The sequence below is a fragment of the Excalfactoria chinensis genome, chromosome 1 (genome assembly GCF_039878825.1).
Source record: "Excalfactoria chinensis isolate bCotChi1 chromosome 1, bCotChi1.hap2, whole genome shotgun sequence".
Classification (NCBI taxonomy): Eukaryota; Metazoa; Chordata; class Aves; order Galliformes; family Phasianidae; genus Excalfactoria; species Excalfactoria chinensis.
In genome coordinates, this window is record NC_092825.1 from 102,981,715 (window position 1) to 103,005,101 (window position 23,387).

Here is a 23,387-nt window from a genome sequence, read left to right on the forward strand (position 1 = left end):
GTGCTTAGGAGATTCTGCAAGAGCATTTACCACACCCTCCAGGAGAAACAAAAAATCCTCAAGATTCTTGGGGTTTTCTTTTGTTTTCACTTCTATGGAAAATGAAGATAAACATTTGAATTAACTTAAGGGGATTTTGTAATAAGGGGGGAAAAAAAGTTTTAAAATGGGCAGAATACAGAATTTTCTGATTTTCTACACAGCTTGTGATACCTCATTTTTTAAACACATAAAATATAAAATAAAATCAGCTCCAGAAAATGCTATGAGTTATCGCTCACAGAGATGTGAAGTACTATCAAACAGAGCTCACGTAACAAAGATAATAGAAAAGAGAAGGAAAGCAAAATCTACTAGGTACTTTTTCTTAAATCCCTTCGGCACAGAATCTCACAAAACACTTTGGGGCAATGACATTTAGAGGGATTCCCTTCTTCTCCCTCATTCTGTAGAAGCATCAGATGTAGGCTGCGGTTTAGGCCACATCACCCAAACACATCATGTTTATGTGGACACTTGTGCTTCACAGCCCTGAAACTGCCTTCTTTTTTCTGGCAAGTAACAATGTCCACATTCAAAGGGCAGCTTTGTTTCTCCTTCTCTAAGTGGATTTTTCTGAGAAAAGGCACGTTTGTTTTCAGCAAGAAAGATTAAGATACCCAACGTGTTTTTCAAATAATAATAAAGCACACTTAAGTGAATTTAAAAAAATATGTACCTCATTAATCTCCTTATTTTTCTAGATTCTTCCATAAGACGTTCACATTTAAATACAATATTATAGTTTATTTTACAGAAGTGATTTACTGTCAGAATACAGAAACTATATTTCTTCACACAGTCTATTCAGTTTTATCCTTTAGTCCCCCCTCCCCTCCCAAAAAAACACCCCAAACCTGTTTTATACATTCACATTTTATTTACGTTATAGCTGTATTTTTCCAGAAGTGAATTCCAGCATTTCAGCTTTTGCATTTTTTGTTGTTGTTTTGTTTGTTTTTTTGTTTTTAATTAAATCTTTTTCTTGTACGTGCTGAGCAAAAAACTGGGAAAGATGTGAAAAATCAAGAGAAAATACAGTACATGAAGGGATTCTGAGACCTCAGTGCAGACAAAATGGTATCACACGCTCAAAACAAATGCAAACCTAAAAAGCATAGAGAAAGATTTTTTTCCATTATGATCACTCACTCAGGCAGCATCTGGAATATCACTTGCAGAAACAGTGTTAGAAAATGTCACTTCTGTATGGGATATGTCTCTTTAAAATAGAAGTTGTTTTACTAGACAGTAGCATTTAACTAGAGGCAGTTGGGGAGGATATTCTATAAAGGGAGGGAAGAAAGAGAATTATCTGTCCATGGAAGGCTATTCTATTTGTCTTTTTATTAGTACAGACATTAAAAAATAACTACCACATGGCTGAACTCAAATGTGTTTTCCAAGTGCGTCAAGAATTTGGTGCTATCTTCCAATGGGGAAGGGGGAAAAACATTTGGGGAAAAAAAAATTCCCTAGGTGTGCAATTGAAAAACAAGAGTGCTATAGGTCAGATCTTTTTTCCCCCACAGGAATACATAATCCCCGAACACAGTACCACCCTGACCTCGCACGAATAGAGGGGTAATTGTTCTCAGGGACTTTATGAAAATCACCACCTATTCAAAAAGAAAGCAACGGATAAAAGAGGAAAATGAAATTGAAGTCAAAGTGAACACCCAGTACTGGGCTGCTCCCCAGCTGGAAGAGAGACAGATTCATTCCCTGGGCAGAGAGCCAAGGAGACATCCTTGTGGTGAAGCACGATCGAGTTCTACAGCTGTAGAGTGGGCCAGGGCACAGAGGAGGGACAGGAGAGCATCATCTTCTGAGCAGGTGAGGATTTAAAAACACTGGAGTGTTTATTTCACCAGCCTTTCTCACTTCCAAAGCCAGAAATGGAGCAGCACTTAAACACAATTTTTTTTTTTTTACTTATTATTATTATTTTATTACTATTATTATTTTTCATGGGGAAGCTAAATTGAGCCCAGTTCACTGCAAAGAACATTACATCCTTCAGAGTAGAATGAAAACCATGTATAGAGTTGAAGCAACAAAGCTATACCAAGAGGACGTGTCCCCTAATCCACAATTCCTCACAATCCTCCCAAGCATACCCCTGGTGTCACATTTCTCCTCCCCAAGCTGCCTTTTTAGTCCTTCCTGGTTGCATCTGACTGCAGCCCAGCTTTGGAGAGCAGGGCTCAAAATGTTACCCCCTAAGTAAAGATGTTTACTGAGCACAGCTGCCCTTGAGACAGGGCTAGGACCTGGTCCTGGGGATGTACCTTCAGGGCAGATGCAGGAGTGGGGCTGAGCCCCATCTCAGTCATTCCTCACCCCCCTTTGTGCTGCTGCAAAAGGGCTCGGGGAGGATGCCCACTCACCTGAGACATTAGCAGCATAGGCATGAATTTTTAACTCCTCTGTTCACCGAAGCAGCAGTTGTTTTCAGTCCAGTTCACTGCACAAGATGTGCAATCTTAGTTTTATGCAGAGGTGAAATTCCTGTATTAATTCATACTGAGTGCACACAAAGACAGTGGGAAAAGTGGCATTGTGGAGAGAGAACACTAAGAGGGATTACTGTGATCCATATTGAATTAGTCACTTTAAAATGAGCAGCAAGCATTCTACGATGGTATTGGAATAAACATGGGAAAATTCAGGTGGGGGAAGGGGAGAAAAATTACAGACATAGGAAAGGACACAATGAGGCAGGAAAGAATAAGCTGCCATAGATATATACCTACATCCTTCATTTCATGCACCCATAATTCTCTCTGGCAGTTGCATGATTAATTCAAAGATTTATTGATTTTTTTTTTCCTTGCTCAATCCTGCTGACCTGCTTTTGTTGACAGGTCTGTGTGGATCACACTGCTCCGCCAACTGAAAGCCTGGTATCATGTTGGGCTCCACAGCCTGCACAACGCATTTCGACTTCTGCAGTACAAGCAGTATTTGAGCACGTGGTGAAAACATGGAGTTTATTTCAAGCCAAAAAAACACAAACTACAATTTTAACTGTAGATATTTTTCCTGGTGAAAATGGTTCAGTATTGGTGGGGGTTCAATCTTTTATCTTTCTTACTCTGACTTCTTTAAGAAATCCACTAGCTTTAACTTCTCTAGTGTAACCAAATACACTCTGGATCAGACACTGTTCAAAAAACAGCTACTGGATCCACCATCTTTCTACATCAAGATAGATTTCATCTGCCGCCGCAGCAGAACTGCGCAGCCCAACCTCACTGATGGTAAAAATGCCCTTAATTCTAACTAAAATTTCCTCTGATGAAAAACCATATATATCACTCTTAAAACATGTATCCAATGAAACAAATCCAAGATCTAACAAAATGGCATTACCCTTATTTCTAACGAGTCATTCTTCTAATAAACCTTTCAGTTATAATCAGACTCTCAACAGGGAAGACAAAGCAAATAAGCATCTGCATGGCCATCTATACCTCCAAAAATTTGCATATTTATCCACAGTGATAGCACTGTAGTGTACAGTGTTGTTTCACTGGAAATTACTGAGCAGCTACAACACACTACTTTGCATTTCCTTTCATTATCACTTATTAGGAGTCTCCTTGACGTATTAAAAACAACAGTAATGCAGATCATGGCTGGTGGCATTTTTGACATTTTAACTCAGTTAAGCCACAGACACAGGCAAAAGTTTTATGGCATAATGAGCTCTGGGCAGCAAGGCGTGCATTTATCAGAATGACTCATGCATCGATTTTGTCCCCTCATATCAAAACTGTCAGAGCTCATTGGCAGTTCGCTCAGGTTAGATGTGGTTTTGTTGGGAAATCCCAAGCATGCAATGCTTAATTTGGTCATATACTTATCCATTACTGCTCAAGAAGGTGACACAAGGTCACAAGCCACTAGAAGAGCAGATTATTAAAAAAAAATAAAAATGCTATTACCACCATTTCAAAAATAAAACTGAAAAAGGAATAACAATTAGACCTAAAGATCAGCACACTAATTCACTTGCAGATGTTCAAGCTCCTAGACCATTGCTACCAAATCTGACAGCACTAGATCTTGCTGTCTAAATATCACACACACAAAAATCCTGCATATTAGACCAAGTAGATATATATATTGCTTCAAATATTGAATTCAGGGAAAACTATATGAACTAAAACCGCCTGAAGAATTGTGAACAAAGAGCAAAGACAAAATGGGAAATTGCTGAGCAAATACCTGTGAAGGTTAGCAGTCAGTCTGCTCTCATTTTGTCTTTAATAAAGATCTGGTAAACATCACGTTAATTAAAGTGTAGGCAGCATTTATTTAGAGGTTTTACAAACCTCAAAGGGAATTAGTATTGCAGGAATTGAGGCTAGAAAAGTCTGGCCAGAGGGGGAAAAAAAAAAATGAGATTCTCCCCAGGAAAATGAAAGCAACTTCAAGTACATCTGGAGGGAAAAATAAAGTGACACAGATATTTTCCAGTGAGAGGCTAAATGTGCCACTGAATTCAACCATGCTGAAAGAAACTTCTTCATGACTGGCGACATCAATAACAAGGTGGTAAAACAGAACAGTTAGAGCATCAGATTTGATAAAGTTATGCATGGCCCAACAGACCCTTGGGCCAATTACAGCCTATCTCTCCCCTAGACAGAACACATTTTGGCTTTGCTTCAGGCAAAAGATGAGGGGTTTCTTTTGCCACTGGGATAAGTTTTTCTCCTTTTTTTTCCACAAATAGCCACTGATGTTCTACACCCTCATAGCAGCCACAATGTCCATTCACAAGAGAAAGATCCTTTCAATAGGGAACCAATAGCCTCTCTGATATTAACATCTCAGCTTCACATACATGCTTCCCTGTGCTGGTTAAATGATCAGCAAGCTCCCCTGCATACAGTCTGATCATCTACCTTCCTCTGTACTACCAAAATACAATTCTATGACATGTGGGTCAGACGCTTTCCATTTTCATCACTATAAAGAGCTGCCCCCACAAAGCCAAGGAAACCTCTGCATTCAAGCCCACCTATCCACCAGCACTAATTTTGGCATGACTAGCCCAATCAGCCTGATCAAAACATGCCAAGTGCAACATCACGGAAAGCAAACATGGACTGTAGGCTGAAAAAAAAACCTAAAAGAAAAGTCTTCTCACAAACAGTACAAGTACATTACTTTGCTCAGTTACAATTCTGGTTTACAGTGAACCATACAATCATTAATTAAGGTTGGAAAAGAACACTAAGATTACCTTTTCCAACCATCAGCCCACCCCCACATCCCTCAATGCCACATCCACATGGCTCTGGAACACTTCCAGGGAAGGTGACTGCACCACCTCCCTGGGCAGCCTGTGACACTGCATCACCACTCCTTCTGAGAACATTTCTCTCATATACAACCTGAAAAGTCAAAATAGAGCGTGAAAAATATTTCCACAACCTGGAAGTGCTGTTTTTACTGTCTCCACTTTCTAGTATTATGAAGCACTCTCCTTAAAAGAACAGAGCTCTCTGGAAAAAATAAGATAGCAAGACATTTCTTAAATAATGTAGCAAATGACTTTTTTCTAAGTCTCTTAGGAAAATAGCTTTGTTGAATAAGAACACAAAGAAGCTGTATATTGTCTTTAGAGATGGGCATCTGCACTTAACACATCCACAGGATGCTTAAAATCCACATTACTGTAACAGCATATCTACAGTCTGACTTGAACATTTCTGAAAACTACACACATTAGCTCTCCAATGAGTCAAGTAAGCTCAGCAGATGCTGGAGGCTGGCTGCTTAATTTTCAGTGTCACCTGCCATATTTCCGATAGAAAATAGTTCACACTCAGAACTTTTTCCTTATATATACATTGATAAAGTGTAAAAAATAGAAAATGCACTCTGCATCCAACTGCACCCAGACTTAGAAAAGAGCTTGCATCTAGAGCAGTCAGTGGCATAGGTTCAATGCCTGCTCATTAGCAAGCCTGTGCAAGCCCAGACACCAAACCGAAACAAGAAAGACCACAACTCATCTCTACTAGACACAGTCTCAAGCGAATGGCTGAAATTAATCCATGTGATCATCACCTATCAAACAATTCTAAGCATGGGACTCTGCCCACAGGACCACTTGCTATAAAGACTGCTCTATATAAACAGAAACATCACTGTAAACTCTAACCCCAGTCCAAACAGAAACCACTGCTCTGTACTGTACATGCCACCACAGAAACCACTGCTCTGTACTGCACATGCCACCACATGCTAACTACTGGCAAACACTGGGGGCTTGCTGTAAGCCATAGCAGTTCAGAAAAGCCCTCTATGGAGGAGGAGATCCAACAGTCTTCAAGCCTTTTAAGACAAGATTTGAGGAATGGTGTGTAAATAAATAATGCAACACATTACATCAAATGGAGGTCACTGTACAACAGTGACATTTCAAGTCATCATCCAGTGTCTAATTTCTGGCCAAAGAATGCTGACAGAAAGGCTCATTGGCTGTCATCTGCATGTCAGTTACAACCCTTCAGGGAGCTGTGTTCCATTTGTGCTTACGCACCTTTCACTTGAGCTGCTATTCTTTCTGTGTGGGTTTGAATATGCCATTGTGCACTATCGTCACTATTCATCCCTCTTTTTCTGCCTTCTTTAAGCAGTTGCATACTGTGTATAAATTGGTCAGATTCTTGCAAAGTCTGTCGTTATACAGGAAAATGGGAATTCAGAAAGGTCAGGGCATGACCTACTCATGATCCTGCCCTTGGCAGGAAGCTATTCAGATACACAGGAAAAACTCAAAATATCTCATAGTTACAAGCATCAGGATAGGAGGCATCCAGATAGAAAACACAGTTTTCCCTTTGTTTCTGTCTGTTCTTCCTTTTTCTTTTTTCTATCCCTTCATACCAACCTTTATTTTTTAATAACGCCTTTCTGCCCTCCTTTTCTACACCCACACCCATTCTTTGCTTTCCAGAACCAATTAACACATGAACGGACTCCTTTCTTTGTTTTCACCCAGACAAAGCAGAATCAGCAGTTATTTTGTCTTTGCCTTCCTCTCCATCCCAGCTTCACAGTTATCCGTGTGAAGAACAGCTACTACAAACCAAGCGCCAATCTCCCATCTGCCTCATGGTTGATCAACAGCAGCAGGAGCACAATCTACACCATGACGCATTTCTATACCATATTCCTTGTTTTCATGACTGTTGCATGGAAGAATATGCTTCTATGCATTCTTTGGTCCTGCAGGGCCTGTACTGTTTCCAGAGGTTACAAGATCAACACAGCACTGATTCAAAAAGTCTATTCCTTTGGGAATGGTTTGTAAAGGAGAGGAGTGAGAAAGAAAGGAAATCTGACCTCCAAGCAGCCTATATGCAACTATCAGTCACACAGTATTAGAGGATTATTTAAGCTATTATGTTCAGTGTCATCTAATGAAAATGCATAAGAGCTGGCGACTAATGCAAATACAAGACAGAAAAGTGCACATCATTAACACTATTTATATTTCACATGAATTTCAGACTCTGTTTAAAATCCACTGACAACATAGAACTCTTCAGACAAGAGTTGAAAATGGCTCCTGAAGATACAGCTACAGATCTTTGCACAGTGATATCTTGTTCTTTCTAAGCCCTTGAATACTTCTCAAAATTACTGTTGGTTTTCTATTTTACCGGGACTTAAGAGACTGTTAGGCAAGATACACACCACTGCAAAGTCTGATTCCTTTTAGTAAAGAGACACAGAGACAGTGATATATTTCATGCACTTCTAGTAGACTGATAACAGCAAATGTCTGCTGCTGTCCTTATGTGTCTATCATGAGGATGTGCAGTACAGCTGTGTTTAGCAGAGATAGTTGAATAATTAATCTAACAATTATTCAAAATGGTTCTTCGTAGCGTGAAACTATTTCTGTGTCTTTATTGTTGGGAGTTAATGTTTTCTATTTTTCCCCAGAATAGATTCATCCTAATGATTGTTCTTGATCTAAAATTCTTTTCCCTCACTACCTTCACTTCAAGAATACATCCTGAAAATGCTTTTTAGCCACACATTCACTATTATATAGAAGTACAAAGTGTAGGAGCAAAATCTCAGCTACCTGGTTATTTCCCCAGAGACAGACAGACGCACACCTTTTTAGTCCACAGTTGTCTTTGAACAAGGATATTTCATGGAATTCAATATTACTGGCTTACAACATTGGCACCTTCACTTCATTGAGCAGCAGCCTGACCTGTCAGGACACTCCTTGGAAATGGTCTAGCTATATGTCTTACTAGGTTTCAAGCCACAGTTTGCCACAACCTGGAGGCACAACATACAATTCAGCTGCCCAGGTGTTTTTATTACATACCTCAATTACTGAACTTCACTGCACTCTCTGATAACTAAGCATACAAGATAAAGGCAGATGTATTCAGGATAATACACTTCTGCCATGGTAAAAATCAATAAATACAAAAAATAAAAATAAAAATTAAGGAATGTGCCCCTTAAATGCACTTCCTAAAAACTAGTTGTTTGGGGTGTTTTTTCTTTGTTTGTTTTTTTTTAATTATTGCTTTTTACTGTAAAGAAACATAAAAATTTTGCTTTTTATTTGAAATATTTGATCTCCACAGAAAGAAATGACATCTAAAACAGTAAGAAACTGTTGAAAGAAAAGATTCTGGTTCAAAAATCTCACTGTTCTAGTGGTCCACAGCTGGACTACAAAGAGACAGACGTATGAAATATCTACTCTAATTTATACTTAGAACTATTACATTGGGATTTAAGACTTTCAGAAGTAAAGTTTCTCTGTTGTGCCACTCCATATGAAGCTTCTCCACTGGGCGAAAAAAAATATCTAACATACTTATAATGACTGTATAAGCAGGGATATGCACGTCCTCAGAACATTGATCATTAGTAGAAAACAGCTCAATAGCTGTGCTAGGTCTAGTACCCTATTCATCAGCACTGGCATTCTAAGAAGACAAGCTTGATCAATATCTACCATTTGAGTTCATGGCCAGATTATTGCAAAATTTATTATGGGTAAAACTCAAGGTAGTGGTTTTATGAAACACATGCAGGCTCACTATCAACCTGCACTTCAGTGGTGAACAATCAAATCTAGCAGCTATCCTGATTACACTAGAGAAATATTTTCCCATCTCACTTTTGCCCTTGCACATCAGGTAGCATCAACCCGTAATCTAACTTGTGATTTCACCTCTAAAACTAAATCTTTTCCATAACATGATCCAATATGTTAAACAGAGATTTTTAAGAGTGGATTTTAATGAGTTTTATTTTATCTCCATCTAGATTTATAACTGTCAAATTAAGTGATTGTGAGATAATTAAAGATGGTTTTAAAGTGTTGAAAGTGTTTTAATTGATTTTTAACAACTGTAGCTTAGTCAACCAAAGTCTGAAGTGGTGTTAAGAAAAAAAAGATGCAACTATATAGACCTAAATTTCATTATGCATGTTTATCCCCCAAAAGTTTAAAGGATAAAAATCAAGATAGATTAACCAGAAATAAATTATTTTAAGCATAGTAGTCATGATGGTCTGCAGAAATCCCACACTTTCTTCCCCAAAGATGGGATTACAAAGACCCGTGTCCTCTTATGCTGACTCCTGAAGAGAAAACATGCATATTTTCTTACACAATTAATAAACTTGAAAAAATATTTTGGTAATTAACCGTGTACAAATAAACATTATTTTACTTCACATGCAGATGTATATGTATCGTCTGTCAGAAAAGGAAATAAACATTATTTTACTTCACATGCAGATGTATATGTATCATCTGTCAGAAAAGGAAATAAATACATTAATCCACCGTTGTATTAGATAACCTTAATGTTCTGTACCATTACAAATAGAATAATGGAAAGCTTAGTCCCAAAATATACACCTGACCAAAATACAGAAGCACAACAAAATGGATTTACCAAGCTTAAACAGTGTGCCACTAGCATAGGACAAGTGACCATGAATTAAGTGGTACTTAAATATTTGCCAAATCTTTAGAGAACTACATGGAATGAAACCCCCCAAAAGAAAATTAAAAAAAAAAAAAAAAGAAAGAAAAAAAAAAAAAAACAAACTTATGTAAGGAATCAATAAACTACATAGATAAGTAAAATCTAGAACATAAGTCGTAAAGAAACATAAGTATTTCCATCAGTATCACATTTGTCAGAAAAGAAAGATTATTAATTTACCAAGAAGTGTAAAAAGGTTTTTAAATGCTGTAGGATCATAAACACAAACACATTCTTAAATATACTCTGCAGCACTATTCAACTTAAACTACTTTTTCCATTCTGCATTACCCTGAAAAAAAATATATGCTTCAAGTTCTGCGTATAAATCATTTGTATGAATAACGACAGAAGTGTTCAGTGTAATATATAATTTGGATATGTACCACAGTGAAAATACTTTTATGCATATATACAGTCTCCTATGAATTTCTTAAAATGTTTAAGCTTTTAAACGTTGGATATTGTTTGCCTGAAATCCCTCTACTCCTACAGTATTGCCTCACATTGGCAACTGGAGCACGTTACTTTTAGAACTGATTGTTTTACTTGAATATTTTTGCCTTACAGCACTGTTTATAGTGTGCCTAAGCCTCTAGAGTTACCTATAAAGCTATTTGAGATAAAAATATTATGAAAGCAAAAATACCAGTTATACAGCGTTTAAACATAACCAAACAAAATTTAGACTCAGAATTTCTTCTAATCCACAAGTAACACTATTACTGAAAAACAACTACAACTCAACGTGTTTTATGACATTCACATTTATTTGGCATGTATGGGTTTCTTATCAAAGTTAAACACAAACCCACTGTTGCAGCAACCAGGAAGCTGACTTTATATCTAGTATAAAACAAAAACCATGTTAGTTTCCCCTCAAGCATGCTAGAAAAAGCCAGGCTGTCTAAAACCTTTATGTCACATAGTCATAAGGATGCAGCAACGCTCATATGAAATATGTTCCTGAAAGGGTGACATACCAGTCTATAATTGACTCAAAGTAAACAAAGTATTTTGGGGAAAAGACAGCAACCACATCTGCCATTGCCAGTTGACAAAGAAAATCTTAAGAGCCTACCTGAGACAAGCGAGACTGTGTCTTTCTCCCATGAGACAACAGTGATGTATGCCTCCACAGAGGAGGGGATAATGCACTTGAACACTGCTACATTGCCTCTCATGGCTTTCTGGTCCTCCACACGGACTGTATAGGGTTCCCGTAAAACTGAAGAGAAAGGAACAGGTTCCATTAGTGAGACATAATTACTCAACCCATCTAATACAAAGATTGCCCCATCAAGATTCCTAAGGTTGTGATTTTTTAAGTATATTTAAGTGATAGTTTTGCAAGCCTAATAGAAAATCGACAGAGGTGACAGTCAGGAAAAACAAACAAACAAACAAACAAACCCAATGTTTCAGAAACACAGAGAAATGATAGCAGTTGAAGTAAGAACTGCACTCAGCTGCCCAGTATGGAGAGAAATAAGACAGTAATAAGAGAACAGTAGCTGTTATTGGGAGTTGTCTTAAAAACAGTATGGAAGCACTAAGATTCAGGTTGTGATCTGACTAGCAAACAGAAGAATTATCTTAATAGCCAAGGAGAAGAAAAAAGAACAGGAAAAACTCTTCACGTGAAAATAGTATTAATTGAAAGACATGAAGCTACACTGGTAAGATTAGTGGAAAGAAGGAAAATTGTGACATTGAAACAACTCAATGAAGGAGTGGTAAAAATCTGTAAGCAGTGGTTAACAGAAAAGAAGGTAGAACAGAGAAGAAGTACCACTTGTAATGGAGAGCATCTAAGTAGGTAAGAAATGATGGACAAGCATTAATGTAAGATCTCTACAGTAATGCAAGACTAAGGTGCAAGAAAAGAAATTACCGCAGCCAACATAGTTAAGGAGCTAGAGAGCCAGTCAAGTGAGGAACAGTTTCAGTGAAAATAGAGGTAAAATGATGTGTGTTTAAGGCATACATAGGTCTGAAAGTAAAAATTATTGGCAAGAACTCCAGTGCAGCAATATAACCAAAATAACCATGTGAAATTGCCATATTACAGTGATATTTCTTGTCTATATACCCTGCCTACAATCACGTATAATGCTCTACCCATTACAAGTAACCAGATTCACTGAAGACTGAAGAGCTACATGCCAGGAGCACTAGAATTTTTAAAGGTCATTCCTACTCAATGTCTTTAAAGAAAAAAAGAAGTCAGCATTCTGGAATATAGTTATTTTTCACAAATGCAAACAGTAGCAAGTGCAACCATTGTGGAAAGACTGGAGTTCTCTATCCCAGTCTCAATCCCAAATAGGTCATAACAACACAGCAGTTAGAAGCTCTAAACAAAAGTGAACACATTTAATAATAAACTAAATATCACTTAAAAAAAAAAAAAAAATCAAGACAAACCCATCTTCTACAGTAAGACCATCCACTGAATTTAAACAAAAAAAAGAGTCCGTAGCTTATTTTTAATTATAAATTATTTTTTTTAACTCTGCTGTAAGTACACTCTGGGCAGAACAGATATTACAAGCACCTTTCATATAATGACTTCACAACCGTGGCTGCCCTGGGACAAAGCAGCCTCTTATTCTATGCTGGAGGGAATGGCTCCAGAGCACATAAATCATCCTTATGAAGCTGACTTTTGACTAATGCTCACACTCCAATCACCTCATACAGACAAGGGATTTTTTATTTTAGCAGCAACACTAGCACATTGCTAAAGGTCTGTTACTTTGAAAATCTGCCATATTTCAAATATTACTGCCCAGCTGATCATTTCAGTAAGCGAACAAAAAGTATCTGAGGCACAAAAATTAGAAAGACTTATTCATTTCTTTTTGAAAAGTTTACATTATTGTGGTTACAGTGATGCCCTCAGTTATTTCCATGGGATAAATGACCAGCTCCCGTGAAAGACTTGCTGATCATCTTGAAAATCCCAGTTCCTTGAATCATGAGTTTATGTGAGAATTTCAGCCTTTGCTCAACTATATATAACACACATATCCCCCTCTGTTCCCATGCAGGATTGGCCTGGAAGAAGACTTAGTTTGGGTTTGACTCTTCCAAATTTTGTTTTGTCGTCATTTGTTTTCTGCTTTGTTTTAGTCGGTAGTTTTCTTTTTTGAGGGGTGGAGAGATCATTATGTGTAATAGTTATATTCCAAAAACACAAATACAATAATCCACAAGCTTGAAATCTTAGTTATGGGCTTTCTCAAGCTGACTGAGAATGAACTACTAGTATGAATAGGAGACTTCCTCAAAAATTATATTTTCCTGTGACAGAGAATTACTCAAGGTAAGACTCACTAGTAAATATTATCTGCTATCAAGCCCAATGGCAGCTCTAGACCACAGTACTGGCTCTTATGAAGGAAGGGAACATGTTTATTATCTAAGTCGCATATTATCCACATTAGGCAACATCTCAAATGAATGGATCAAAGGTAAGAGGACAAAAAGGAGAAGAAAGGGGGTTCAAAAGGCAAGTCAAGGAGCTCTACCAACATCACCCCTGAAGTAATGCCTCCTACTTATTTTCGTGGAAGCTACAACAGGTTACAAAGAGCACAATATCACTACTTGGTAGTGCAAATTCTCAGCTACAGAACATTGTCAACTTAGTTACCACCACTAGCTCTGCATTCATTCAGCAATTTACAAGAGCCTGCATGTCACACTCATAAAATTCTGCACTGGCGGAGGTGACTTAGTGCTACTGTCACTACTGCTGAATTGCATCACCCACTGCTTCACAGTGCTCACATCCAGTGTTTGGTCTCCATCGATGTCCAGCAACCATCAATGAGTGTTAATACCCATTAACGTCATTTTTTCCACATGCAGGAATTCAGTGACATGCCTTTGCTTCACATATGTCAGATGCCATTTTGTCAGACTTCCCCTCTACTGCCATTTTTCACATAGAAATAAAACAATGAAATATTGGTGGGAAGCTTCAACATCTATTTCCATATCACCAATATCCATGTCTGACATGATGGGCCAACATAATAAACATAGGAGGCATTACTTTTGGAGCAGAACTCATACTCATTGCAAAGCCTTTTTGCACATGCTGCTTCCATTTGAGAAGTTCATTTCTCAGGCAGAATAGGATGACTTCTGGAGTTCCATGGAAAAATTGAAAGTTGTATGACAGATATAGCCATATCCTATCATCTACACTGTATGCTTCTCCAATTCAATGAGCATTAAATAGCATAGCTAACAAAATAATTTATCTAAGAAATAGAAATATTGGAAAGTAACATTGCAAAAAAGAAAAAGCTGCCAAAATATTTTCCTATATATTGGGAAAAAATGCAATCCCAGATGAGGACATGAAAAAATCCAGGAAGGACAAAAATTCTACCAGATGTAACATTAGCAAATCCATCAACGTTAAACCGAGAGCTAAAAATAAATAAATAAATAAATCTGATCAATCTGTGGTTTTCAATCTTTCTTGGTCTGTGAACAACGAAGTATTTTCAGGGGAAGCATAAATCATTACAGAAATCCCACATACACATAACATGCAAGCTGTCCTCGTAAAAGAAAATGTACACAGTATTTCAGACTAAACTTTGATTAAGATAAATGAAATTCTTAAAATCTTTATTTTTTTTCAGTCTAACCTTCCGATTTCCTACAAATTACAAATATCTGAATGTTAGTTCATTGTTAAAAAGGGTAGAATAAATCCCCACATAAGATGATGAAGTCAAGTCTACTTAGTAACTGTTCAGACTTATCCCTCCAAGAATCCTGTGAAGGCATATCTCAATAGAAAAGATACTTCTGAGGAAAGACTCACAGCTCCACTGCCAACAAAGGCTATAAGGATTTGCATTAGGCAAGGGTCAGCTTCCAGATTGGCTTTTGTTTGTTTGAATATTTTAATTAACTGAAGTGGGTAGACAAAACCTTTAAAAAGTCATGTTTACAGTCATGTTTACATATTGCAGCAAAAGGCCTGATTGTGAGCCAGCTGTAGTACCCTACTTATTCACCCAGACTGTATACAGTCAGCGCAAGAAAACAGATACACATCATTATGCTGATTTGCATGTTTTAGCTTAAACACCAAGTACTGACCATATATCAACTCCCCTTGCTAAGTTGTTATAAAGGACACAAGTTTCTCCCCCAAAAGAAGGCACAACTCGACACAAGCACCTAAGAAGAGGCATCATTAGCCAACTGTGGCTTTTTTTCCCCCAACCATTACACGAAACCTGAAGACGACATTCTTGTTTCTCACAGCTATTTAAAGAGTAAGCATGGTCTGATTAATGATTTCATTTTCAGTTCATCTTTTCTTGCACTTGTTTGGAAGCTCAGCTGATCATGATCTTTGGAAAACTAATTTTTCACCACCAAAGCAAAAGTGGAAAGGAAAAAGAATATGCTATTTCACATAGAAATCTTAAGGATTTCTGAAGTTATCCTTCTCGCCATTTCTCCTTTGACTCACAACTGCTACTACTTGTCAAAACACCCAAGTTTCCTCCTTCCCCAAACCCATCTGAGACATGGAAAAGGCTGTACTTACCGGCCTTAATGTGAACATCCTGACTTCTGATTTTCCCTGAAGGATTTTCAGCTGTGCAATAGTAAGTGTTATCATGGATTAAGTTATTAAAGCTTGAAGGAGGGAAGGGGAAAATTTGGAGAGTGCCATTGGGGTGGACGTGGCGGATCCCTGGGACATCGTAGATCTCCTCGCCCGTTGCTAGGTACCATCTGAGCGTCACCGGGGGGATCCCTGCGGCTGGACAGGGTACCAATGTCCCTGTGGTGCTAGCAAACACTACCTCTTGCAGAGATGCATTGACAAAATATAGACTGGCGTGTAGATCTTCACTGAAAACTGCAAGACAAAAAAAGGGGGGGGAAAAAAATATATTTTGAAAACCTAAAGCACAAGCCATTTCTATTAGTACTTAAAAATTCGTGTTTACATGGCAAAACAATATTTGAAGTAATAACAAAGACTGCACAAACAGTGAAAATTCACTATTGTTCCTTAACAACAACACATACCATATTTCTAATACAGGTACAACTTAATAGCCACATTATCTAATTTGTCAGGTATTTCTAACAGACTTTGCAACAAAGGCATGTTTTTTTTTGTAATGGTGATTCTGCCATTTGTGTGACTGTAGACCTCCTCCCAGAAAGAAACAGCAGATTTTGTCACACTGTAGAAATTTAGAACACAAGATTAGCCCTCATTCTTCTGAACACTTCTTCAATAGGCTATTCGGGTATTACCCAGATGGCTTGAAGACTCCAGACAGATTCCTAAACATTCAATCTGAAATACCTTGCTAATGCTCTTCTGCTTGAGAGACTACAAGTCTAAGTCTGTTTTTCAATAAACACTGGGTGACACTATGAACCATACCACCCTATTGTCCATTTGTACATAAAACTACCTACAGAAAACCACCAGTTTTCCTTGAGACACACAGAGAAACTTACATATTTCACAGTATCTTGAATATAGTGAATTCTGACACATTTGCATGATTCACTCATGCAAGTCTGGTAAGAAGTTTTTGAAAATGGATTTATAATGGATCAATCCAGTGAGACTGATTTCAGGGTTAGTTTGCTATTGTCCTCCAGAAATAACTGTCAATCTTAACATGAAATCATGAAAGGAACTCTCTACTTCTGCCACTTATTTTGATGGTAAGCTTCACCAGACATTCAGAGGGAAGAAAAGGTGGGAAGAGATCATCTGGTATCAACAGTCAGAAAAATCTATTCAAAAAGATGCTGGATTGGCTCTGAGAAGCCCCAGAATGAAAGAAGTAGGAGAGACTCTCCTAGGGCAATAGAGAAAGACATATGGCATAACAAAGACAGATGAATAAATGGACATCATATAACAGGATGAAAGGCACTTGGAAAGTTAGAATGGAGAAATTTCATGCACTGGAGCCAACAAGTCCCTGCATACACATGAGACAGGTGCTAACTCAGAATAATTAAGTTCTTCCTAGTTGGCTCAACTCTAGTAGAAACTTGGAATTCTGGAAAGCAAAAAAGAAAAAAGAAGGCACAATAGGACTAAGCACAGGAGGAAGCACAGCTGAACAAGATGGTGCCACTTTTACTTAATACACTGCTAATTATAGATGTACTCTGAAGCAGAGAACAGTATTGTTGATAACATAATAGAGAAGTAAAAAAAAAAAAAAAAAGCTGGCATTTCTCATCTGCTGTACAAGCTATTCTTTCCAAATACAAGGGAAATAATCAACAGGACATTTTACTTTCCATTGGCCAAAAAGGCGCTTACATAGAAGTAATAAATATAGTTCATATTGGCCAACTTTTATGCCGTACTGCTTTTCAAGAGATATTCACATTGGAAAAAGAAAAATAAAAAATAAAACAGTAGATTTTTCTGGCTAAGAATAAATAGGTATATATGAAATTCCAAATGCCATAAAAATAAAGAATAATGGAAGCTATGATTAACACTTGCATGGAATCTAACTATAATCAAAATGCAGAGCAGCCAAACTAGAGACTCATGCTAATAGCACATAACAATGATTTTTCCCAGCTGTTTTGTATCTCTGGTAGAAGCTTTGAATACTTTTGACAAACTTTCCATCCATCAGCCTATACAATAGTGCTTCATTTTAAAGAAGCATCTGGTACGCATTCATCTTAATGGCAGTCACAAACACACTAAAATCCCTGGAAAATAATTGCAGCACTATAATACACACACACACAGTGCTGACAATACAGATACATTTTGTAGTGAAAAACAGGCTACTTTAGATACATTCAGTGACAGAAATGGGATTTCAGAATTCTTTGAGGATATTTCTCAGCAGTGTTCCATAGGAAGACAGTTCTGTTATTTAGCTAACTACAAGTGATATATCAAAACCTAATTGAAACCAAGACAAGACAAATATGGTATGTAATTGTATGTTAATTAATGTTAAAATGCAATCCAATTAAACACCGTATTTTACAGTAAACAGCAGCAAGCTCAAACTAAAAGTTGCAACTGACAGGGAAATCTGATGAAGGTTAGAGCTTTAAAGGAGATAACAGAAACAGCTGATGACAAAAGGAACCATAAGAATAGAAAGGGAAAAATATATCAGACTGGTTCTACTAACTGCCTAAATATTACTCCGAAAACAAGGATTTTAAAGTGCTTTGTCTCTTTGGCTTCATCTTTTGCTAAAATGGCAAAGGTCCATGCAAACAGGCATAGGTCTTCCCTAAAGCCTGATCTGCAGGAATGGACTCCACAGTACCAATAAGTCAGATTTGATTATAGTTGGCCTGGACAAAAAAACATCAGCAATTTTGAAGAGATTACATCAATCAGTAGTCAAGGGAAGGAAAGTAAGGGATTCCTTCTGAATGATGATCATTATGGGTCCCTTCCAGCTCGGGATATTCTATGACTGTGTATTACTGAAACCAATAACAGCTGATGGAAGCAGCAGTTCTGCATTTCAGCAGAACAAGTGGGTGTCCCAATGGAAATGTCAAGGTGACAAACACTCTGCACCTGTAAGCATTTCAGGGCCATCAAGTGAAGACCTTTACCCTTCCTTATCCTTGTGGTTAGAGGTGTGCATAAATAATTTATTGATCTGATAAACGCAGGGCAAGAAAAATTTGAATCTTAGATTAAGCAGATACCTTAATCTTATTCCTACAAGAATGGGAAGAAAGGATGCAGGACACAAAATTTCTTTTATCAGTTGAGAAGTTTCCTGACAAGTAAACCGGTTAATTTCAAGGCAAGTTTATCAGTGGAACTGCAAATCAATCACACTCAGAAACAGAAAGTAAGCCTGAGTGCTGTATAGCCAGCTAGTCTGAGTGGACATAAACAGACTACACAGACATAGGTATAAAGATCTAGACTGGGCTTTGAGTTTGCTGTGCCTGCATTCAGTGGCTGAGACTGGATTGGCTTTTTTTTACCTTTATTCTTACCTAGTAGGTATCTTTCCTTAAGCGTCCAAGGACACTGCAACACCCACATATACATATGCTGTATATTTTTGAAGGCCTTACATAATATCCTAGCACATAGCAGTTTGGATATTTCTGCCTCCAAAGGTATTGCTTGCCAAGGTTTCATGATTAGTTGTCCAAGACAAAATAGGCTGAAACTGTTTCTTCATAGTCTTCCTTTTTAGTGAGCTGAAGGATATGTCACTAAGACATGAGGGAGAAGATGCTACATAAACTATCACACTGGGTCAGGCTTGGGCTTGCTCTGTGCAGGATCTCATATCCTGGAGGGATCAGCACCAGCTGTAACAGAGATGAAAGATGACACGCAAAGGCAAACTGTGAAGCTACCAGTCCAAGGAAGATCATACTCCTCCCTTCCTCCCCACTTCTTTGTGTCTGTCCCCTCCAGACTGTGTCACATTTAAGAATCCTCACCTTAACAACTTCAAAAGTGAAAACTTACTCAGATATTGGAGGTATCATAAGAAAATATTCTATTTGTACAACTGGATGCCAGAATATATTACAGCAGCCTGGTGTTGCGCATTTCCTTTACATCATATTCTTTCTAGTTTTATGAAGTTCAAATAACATATTTGTTATTTTTACTGCTGGTTCTTTATTCTTCAAATTCTTACTCAGCTCTCTTTCCATATTCTGCAATTAACTATTAAAAGCCCCAGTTCCATCTCCATGAAGGAATTGTGGCTCTTTTCAGTTCAAAAATGTCAGGAAAAAGCCTCTTAATGATTTGATACTTATATTTACATTGTTTTCCCTGCTTTATTCATTAACTAGATACTATTCCTGTGATGTTTATGGAAGAGGAAAGTCTGGTCCTAAATTAATAGCGACTGAAAAACAAAGGAAGATTTATTTCTCTTCATCTCTGATTAACCACAAATATGAAGACTATTTGGTGCAAGCACAGAAAAAGATAGTCTGGACATATTGCAAAGTGCCATGCTAGTGAGCTGTGCTGCTATTCAAGATGAACTTTTTCAAGATGCTTTACTGTCTCGCTATTACTGACCTGTTTTTTAAAGGAAAGAGACAGATTTATTTTAAAAGGAGAAAGACTGGGCACCTACAAGCGCTAATGTTGTTATCACTACTCAATTATCAAGTAACAGGCTATGTAAAGTGACCTAGAGAAATTATTTCAGCTATCGCGAAAAGATCAGAGTAATAAGGAATTATAATAATCCACCTGTGATCATGTCTCCCTCTAGGGGTTTTAACTAATGACTGAAGTATAGGATAGATAAATATTATAAATTTTATTAGAGCAAGAGTAAAATGAACAACCTTTTGCAATTTTGGCTCAGATTCTGACTCCTCATATGCTTCTGTAAGCTAAGAAGAATTTAACATTCCTCACAATTCTTATTTTATTTTGAGAGAGGAAGGAAGGTAAAACACCTCACACAAGAGTTAAAATACAAGTGGAAACAACATAGCCATCTTCACGCCCAGAGTACAGCAAAACAGCACTAGTTGAAGGATGCTCTGATCATGCTCCAAATTATGTTACTAAAAAGAACTAAAAGAACTAAAGATAACACTAGAGAAAAAAATAATGAGAAAATGGTGAAAATCAACACAAAATACCTTGAATATGGGGAAAAAAATAAAATTGAAATAGACGGCACAAACTGATATGACATTACAAGCATAATTAGGAAATAGATGACTATGTTAAATTACTACACTCAAATAAGTGGATACAAAAGCACCAGTTAAATACCACCTTACACAACAGTTTGAATTCACCAATGGAGTCAAAGAAAAGAATATATTTACCCACTGTGACCTCCTCAGTCAATACTACTTTCTCACAAGCAAATGAGAAAAGCTGGGGGAAAAAACTGCCTGAAGTTCTTATCACCTACAGAACAGAATATAACTTTTGTGCTCAGACAACAGGTGTTTATGATAACGGCTGGAAGAAAAGATTTCTCCCCCAAAAAATCCAGTAACAAATGCTGAAGCACCCATTGCTCCAACAAAACAAATTCCTCCAATATTTCTTACCGAGGCCTCCTAAACTGTGAACAAGCAGGAACAAGAACCTTCTCCATCAGTATTTCAATTAGAGAACACTAACTTGTCCAAATGAGAGCTATACCTAGGTGAACTTCTAGTAGTTCTCAACAGGTCACCTTGATAGCTGTCAACATTTTACAGGCTGGTTCATCCTGGTTCTGTGGCTAATAGGGCAGGAGGACCCATGCAGCCACAACCCAGGAAAAGGGGAAAGGGTAGAGTGATGGGCCCCAAACCAAAACAGCGGAAATGATCTGAGGAGGAAAGTAAGTTTATTAAATACAATATCAGAATGCAAGATAACACAATATGATACAATATAATTGGAACTGAAGATAATAAATAAAATGAGAGCGTGTCCAAAAAAATGGCCTTACTCTAATGCTGAAGGTGAGACAGCTAGGTAGCATACACACTGTGGAGACGTGCAGAAAAGGAAAAGTGACATCTTGTAACCTGCAGTTTTATCTTTCCCTCTGAACACAGCAGGGAAACAGAACAGTGAACACTCCTCTGGGATATATAGTTCTTCTCTTCTGAGACAGGTATACCTGGAACTAGAGCATTAACTCTATAAATCCCAGTACTCTACATGATATTATGATACGGAATACTGATAACAAAATTCCTAAAACCATGACAATGGGCTTGAGGCAAATCCCACAACCTGCATAGACCTGCAGCAGCAGCAAAGGGCAAGGGCAGAGATCCGGCGCACCACAAAATAGTGCTTTGAAAGCCTAAAATCTCTGATTCTAACTAAAAAGCTCCTTACTCTTTGTAGTGGCTATCAGAGAGCCTGATTAAACCAGATGACAAAATCAATCTGTTCACTCCCTGCTAGGTGTTTCTCCCAAATTTAATGTCAGGGTATAGTGACAAAGGATGCTGTAGGAGATGGGAAGGACTTCACTGGGGAACAAGGAGGTGAGGATTAGTTTCAGGTGAAAGCTTCCTCTGTTCCCGAGAAAATCTTCCTCCCATCTCCCAGAGGGAAGACATGAAGGAATAAGGGCAAAAACAGAGAGCCTGAAGGAAGAACAGGACATACCAGTTATCAGTTATTTATACCTACTAAAGAAAGGTTCCAAGGGAACTGGAAGAGTGTAAATTTGAAAAATGCAACGTTACAGAGCTGTTATATAAACAAAACTATCCAGTTATTTACTAATGTCACTTGCTCAGTTACAGTAGCCATCCAAGAGAACGCGCTTACCAGGATAAAACAAAAATTTTTAAGTTGAAAGCATATCTTAAATGTTTGGCTTTTTCTTTTTCAATCAGTTATGTAAATTGTTATAATTCTTAAAGCAGTATGAAGCAATGGGAAAAAAAATTAAAAGTATGCAGTCTAAGCACATTCAGATGAGCCAGTTAGTTTTTCTACTTGTGTAACATATATGATTACGTAATTGGAAGCATTTAGGAAGCCAAAATTATTTCCACAGTATGCGATCTCTAAATGCAGAACTATTTCCTATGTAACATGTTGTGTAATGGCAGCCAGTATTTATAGAGCTTAACAGTATAAAATCACACAACACCCAAAAGGAACAAAAAGTTGACCATGCTTTTTCTAACTGGTACCCTACTTCAATATGCCAGAGCTCAATCTTTTAATCCAAAATAATATTCATTTGAATCACTTTCAAAATCAGAATCACTAATGAGAATAATTAAGTATGCAATTTATTCTTTTTTTTTTTTCTGCCAAAAAAATTTGACAGAAAAAACAGTGTTATATTATCAGTCGAACAGGACAGCAGCCTCCATTAAATCAAAGCAGTCCTCCACAAGTAATAGAAAGGGTCCTTGGGTCAAGCCATAAAGAAGTGGAACTCACAAATTAGTTACATCTCTGAAAGGGGAGAAATGCGAGTTCTAGTAAACTGCATTATAGATACCTGAGCACACAGGCTAATGCTGAGTAGCAAATGTAGTAGCTGCATAAGAGCCTTTAATCAGCTAAAAAGGAATAGCCTGTTTGTGCTTTAAATGTTTACTTCTAATTGTCAATGATGAATACCTAGCCTCTCACCTGTGTGAGATAGGTATTGCATTGTTTTTCTGGGCTATAAACTATCACACTGAGATGTAGATAGGTTCTTTTTAGATAAACTAAGTAAAAGGAAAATAGCTGCCAGTCTGGGGGGAAAACATATGCATTGTTTCTTCTTAAAAAGCCCA

At 37.5% G+C, this 23,387-nt stretch overlaps 1 protein-coding gene across 2 annotated transcripts in view; it reads right to left on the bottom strand.

Annotated features, from left to right (window-relative positions):
- DSCAM (DS cell adhesion molecule) overlaps positions 1-23,387 on the bottom strand; it is a 424,636-nt gene that overhangs the window by 342,758 nt on the left and 58,491 nt on the right. For both annotated transcript variants that reach the window (XM_072332968.1, XM_072332974.1), the window contains exons 2-3: positions 15,691-16,008; positions 11,185-11,331 (exon numbers count right to left, since the gene is read on the bottom strand). In XM_072332968.1, coding sequence (XP_072189069.1) covers positions 11,185-11,331; positions 15,691-16,008 — 465 coding nt within the window. The remainder of the gene's footprint in view (positions 1-11,184; positions 11,332-15,690; positions 16,009-23,387) is intronic.